Source organism: Mustela erminea, chromosome 6 (genome assembly GCF_009829155.1).
Source record: "Mustela erminea isolate mMusErm1 chromosome 6, mMusErm1.Pri, whole genome shotgun sequence".
Classification (NCBI taxonomy): Eukaryota; Metazoa; Chordata; class Mammalia; order Carnivora; family Mustelidae; genus Mustela; species Mustela erminea.
The window spans coordinates 84,163,774-84,169,071 of record NC_045619.1 but is presented as its reverse complement, the minus strand read 5'-3'; the positions used below and the strand labels follow the sequence as shown (position 1 = coordinate 84,169,071).

At 38.8% G+C, this 5,298-nt stretch overlaps 1 protein-coding gene across 1 annotated transcript; it reads right to left on the bottom strand.

The window, feature by feature from the left end:
• Positions 1-3,329: 3,329 nt before the first annotated feature.
• LOC116592416 (olfactory receptor 8S1-like) lies at positions 3,330-4,262 on the bottom strand. Its single transcript, XM_032345622.1, has one exon. It carries the CDS (start codon positions 4,260-4,262, stop codon positions 3,330-3,332), a length of 933 nt encoding a protein of 310 aa, XP_032201513.1.
• Positions 4,263-5,298: the final 1,036 nt, after the last annotated feature.

Genomic DNA, 5,298 nt, shown 5'->3' with positions numbered 1-5,298 from the left:
CCCTTGGGATTTCTCAGGCAAAATCAAGTCTGGTCAAATTTGATGTGTGAAAGTGATTTATTAATCAAAAAAGTAAAAAGCTAAAAAGGTTAACAAGCACAGTTCTTTGCCTAAACTGTCTATTCAAATCCCTTTGCTTTATTTATGTCTGATACTGCACCGTTATACTTTAATACTCCCATTTGTGTAAAAGTTTATTATAGTCTTAATTACAGATAAACTTATATTATAATCTTAAGTACAAATGGTTTTAAGCACAAATAGACTGTTACACAAGTCAAAATTTTCATTTATTTATTTACAGTGAACTATTAGGTTTTCAGTCAAACTAGTCTGTTTTGGCATCATATTTCCCCCCACTGTTACTTATCAAATAAATAAGCAAGGAAAAACAATTCAGGGATGTTTGGAATAATCAAGAAGACTTTTTGAAAAAAAAGAATATTTGCTTTCTTTGTTAATCTAAATGTATTTTTTTTAAATTTATTTTTTATTTTCAGCATAACAGTTATTATTTTTGCACCACAACCAGTGCTCCATGCAATCCATGCCCTCTATAATACCCACCACCTGGTACCCCAACCTCCGGCCCCCCACCCCTTCAAACCCCTCAGATTGTTTTTCAGAGTCCATAGTCTCTCATGGTTCACCTCCCCTTCCAATTTACCCCAACTCCCTTCTCCTCTCTAACTCCCCATGTCCTCCATGCTATTTGTTATGCTCCACAAATAAGTGAAACCACATGATAATTGACTCTTTCTGCTTGACTTATTTCACTCAGCATAATCTCTTCCAGTCCTGTCCATGTTGCTACAAAAGTTGGGTATTCATCCTTTCTGATGGAGGCATAATACTCCATAGTGTATATGGACCACATCTTCCTTATCCATTCGTCCCTTGAGGGCATCTTGGTTCTTTCCACAGATTGGTGACCATGGCCATTGCTGCTATAAACATTGGGGTACAGATGACCCTTCTTTTCACTACATCTGTATCTTTGGGGTAAATACCCAGGGGTGCAAAGGCAGGGTCATAGGAAAGTTCTATTTTTAATTTCTTGAGGAATCTCCACACTGTTCTTCAAAGAGGCTGCACCAACTTGCATTCCCACCAACAGTGGAAGAGGGTTCCCCTTTCTCCACATCCCCTCCAACACATGTTGTTTCCTGTCTTGCTAATTTTGGCCGTTCTAACTGGTGTAAGGTGATATCTCAATGTGGTTTTAATTTGAATCTCCCTGAGGGCTAGTGATGATGAACATTTTTTCATGTGTCTGATAGCCATTTGTGTCTTCATTGGAGAATTGTCTGTTCATGTCTCCTGCCCATTTTTTGATATGATGGTCTGTTTTGTGTGTGTTGAGTTTGAGGAGTTCTTTATAGATGCTGGATATCAACCTTTTGTCTGTACTGTCATTTGCAAATATCTTCTCCCATTCCGTGGATTGCTTCTTTGTTTTCTTGACTGTTTCCTTTGCTGTGAAGAAGCTTTTGATTTTGATGAAGTCCCAAAAGTTCATCTTCACTTTTGTTTCCTTTGCCTTTGGAGACATACCTTGAAAGAAGTTGCTGTGGCTGATATTGAAGAGATTACTGCCTATGTTCTCCTCTAGGGTTCTGAAGGATTCCTGTCTCACGTTGAGGTCTTTAATCCATTTTGAGTTATCTTTGTGTATGGTGTAAGAGAATGTTCGAGTTTCATTCTTCTACATATAGCTGCCTAGTTTTCCCAACACCATTTATTGAAGAGACCCACAGCAAATATCATGCTCAATGGGAAAAAGCTTGCATCCTTCCCGCTGAGATCAGGAACACGACAAGAATGCCCACTCTCACCACTCTTGTTCAACATAGTATTAGAAGTCCTAGCAACAGCAATCAGACAACAAAGAGAAATAAAAGGTATCTAAATTGGTAATGAAGAAGTCAAACTCTCTCTTTGCAGATGACATGATTCTTTCTGTGGAAAACCCAAAAGATTCCACCCCCAAACTACTAGAACTCATACAACAATTCAGCAATGTGTCAGGATACAAAGTCAATGTACAGAAATTAGTGGCTTTATTATACACTAATAATGAAAATAAAGAAAGGGAAATTAGAGAATCAATTCCATATACTATAGCACCAAGAACCATAAGATAACTGGGAATAAGCCTAACCAAAGAAGTAAAGGATCTGTACTCGAGGAACTGCCGAGCACTCATGAAAGAAATTGAAGAAGACACAAAAAGATGGAAGACCATTCCATGCTCTTGGATCAGAAGAATAAACATTGTTAAAATGTCTCTACTGCCTAGAGCAATCTATACTTTTAATGCCATTCTGATCAAAATTCCACTGGTATTCAAAGAGCTGGAGCAAATAATACAAAAATTTGTATGGAATCAGAAGAGACCCGAATCGCTATGGAAATATTGAAAAACAAAAATAAAACTGGGGGCATCACGTTACCTGATTTCAAGCTGTACTACAAAGCTGTGATCACCAAGACAGCATGGTACTGGCATAGAAACAGACACATAGACCAGTGGTACAGAGTAGAGAGCCCAGATATGGACCCTCAACTCTATGGTCAAATAATCTTCAAAAGAGCAGGAAAAAATATACAGTGAAAAAAAGACAGTCTCTTCAATCTATAGGATTTTAATGTATTTTGTTTTTAGTTGTTGTTATGATCAGAACATGTATTCACACATATATGCAAGAAATTATACATATATGAATGAGCATATGTAAGGATTCCATAGAAAGATTATAGAAAGAAAGAACAGGCTTTGGGAAGTTTGTTGAATCTGTGGGAAGTTTTTTGAATCTGTACTGGCCCAATACATGAACTCACTTTCTTCAGCATCTTCAGTTCCTTTTGCCTATATCCAAGGACCACTCAGTTGAAGTTTGTTATTCTCCTTCCACTTAGCTGAAGTCTATTACTACTTTTACTCACCCACTCAGAATCTTCACTTAAGAGTAAAGTATGGCTTTCATTGCCTTTTCCTAAACTAAATTACTCTTAATAACTGAACATATACATATTTTACTAATAAGAAGATCAAAGTAAATATTTAGGGAGTACATGAGAATGATGAATCAACACTTTAATGACCACATTTTCTGAATTGAGACACTTATTTAGCCCATGTTTCCTTCTGTTTAGACCAAAGTAACAACTTTCTAATACCTCTATGTTCTTTCTTTTGCACTGCTTGCTTATCTCATAACATCTGACATAATATAGACCTAGAAAGTTTTTATTAAAGTCAACTTACACAATGTGTGGCTAGTATCATATTATCCTGATTTTCTATTATCCTCTAGCTTCTCTTTTTTTCACCTGGAACATGGCAAATAAGTTCCCAGTGTCTTCACAGCTGTCTTCACCTCCTTGTTCTTGAGGCTGTAGATGAGAGGATTCAGCATGGGGGTGATCACACTATATTGCACAGAGAAGATCAGCTCTAGGGGGGATCCTGAGGTTGGCATGAGATAGCGGAGAAACGCTGAGCAATAAAAGAAGATCACTGTCATAAGGTGAGAGGAGCAGGTAGAGAAGGCCTTCTTTCTACCTGAGGTGGAGCTGATTCTCAGGATGGTAAAGACAATGCAGGCATAGGATGAGATGATTGGGAAGAAGGTCCCAAACCCATGAAGTAGGGTGGAGCAGAACAGCACTATGAGGTTGGTGGAGATATCAGAGCAAGACAGGGGAAAGAGGGAGGGTACCTCACAGCTGTAGTGTCTGATGATATGGCTCTCACAGAAGTCCATGTTGGTAGCTAGGAGGATGTTGATAAGTGCGTTACTAAGCCCCAAGCCCCATGAGCCCAACACAAGTTGCACACAAAGCTCTTTCCTCATCATCTGTCCATAGAGCAGAGGGTGGCAGATGGCGGCGTAGCGGTCATAGGCCATCACTGAGAGAAGAAAGCCCTCAGTCCCTGCAGTGATAAACACAAAGAAACTTTGAGCCAGGCAACTCCTTACTGAGATGGTTTTTATCTCTGATAGGAGGTCTCTCAGCATCCTGGGCACAGTAACAGAAGATAAGCAAAGATCTAGGAAAGAGAGGTGACTGAGGAAAAAATACATGGGTGTGTGGAGGTGAGAGTCAGCTCTGATCACCAGCAGCATCATCAGGTTCCCCAGGATGGTCAGGAGGTAAATGTTCAGGAACAGCACAAAGAGCAGAGTCTGCACCTGGGGGTTTGTAGACAGCCCAAGAAGGAGGAATTCAGTGATGGTACTGTGGTTCCCCAAGGCCATTTATGAAGGGCTGTTTCCTAAAAATTACATGAAAAATCATGGCAGTGAAGTTTCTTCCATCCTCCAGTCAGATTTTACCTGGCATTGATTCACTCTTATTATCACTATTAATCAGCAAATAAATATTTGACTTCTACACTAGGCCACTAGTTTTATGTCACTCACTTTAAAGGTAATGGGGAAAAGGCATGGTCTCTTTTGTTAAAGGTCCCACTTCAGTGAGATATGTATGTAAAGACAGGCAATTAGAAACCATGGGATGGTGCAATGGCAGTTCTAAAGATCAGTTTTGGAAGATTCAGTAATGAGTTAATACTGAGTTATGTGGACCAAGATTTTAAGAAAATGAAACTTCCTCTAAGGAGACGTGTAAATTGAGAGAAAATTATGCTCAAAGGTCAAGAACTAAGGAAACTCAATAGTTCTTCATAGCTCTACCCTAGAGTATGAGTGAGCAGCATAGGTAGTCACAGTTAAGCATCAGCCCAGTTCATCCCAGCTCTGCTGCTAATTAACTGTGAGACTTTGTACAAATGAGTTAGCTGTTCTGGACCTCAGTTTTCCTGTCTGTAAAGTGAGGTCATAACAGTACCAATTTTATACAGTTTTTGCAAGTATAAATATGATATATGTAAAGTATTTGGAAAAATATCTACACAGAAAGCTCATCTATTTTTTTTTTTTTTTTACCAGTGTCATTACCATGGGCTAAAACTGTAGGCTGAAGTCAGATAGTAAATCACTCAGAGGATGTTTTTAAGGAATTAAGTTTTTGCTGCAACCATCACTGAACTTATTGTTCCCTAAAGGCCTAAAGGAGGTGTAAGAGATCACTAAGGTAGCTTAACACTGACATTTTGAAATCATTTTGGTATGGTTCCCTTCCAAAGCTTAATTATTTTACAATCTCAAGGGCAATTTCCCTCAGAAGGGGAGGGTATTGTGACTGTTTTCAAAAAGAAGAGCTGCGGTACATGAGACAGGAAGTATTAGGGACTGTGGGTGTATGGTACTTGAACTTATATTATTTTCTGGG

Bases quoted from the DNA above. Each gene is read 5' to 3' on its own strand.
- LOC116592416 (XM_032345622.1), bottom strand. From the start codon at position 4,262: ATGGCCTTGGGGAACCACAGTACCATCACTGAATTCCTCCTTCTTGGG.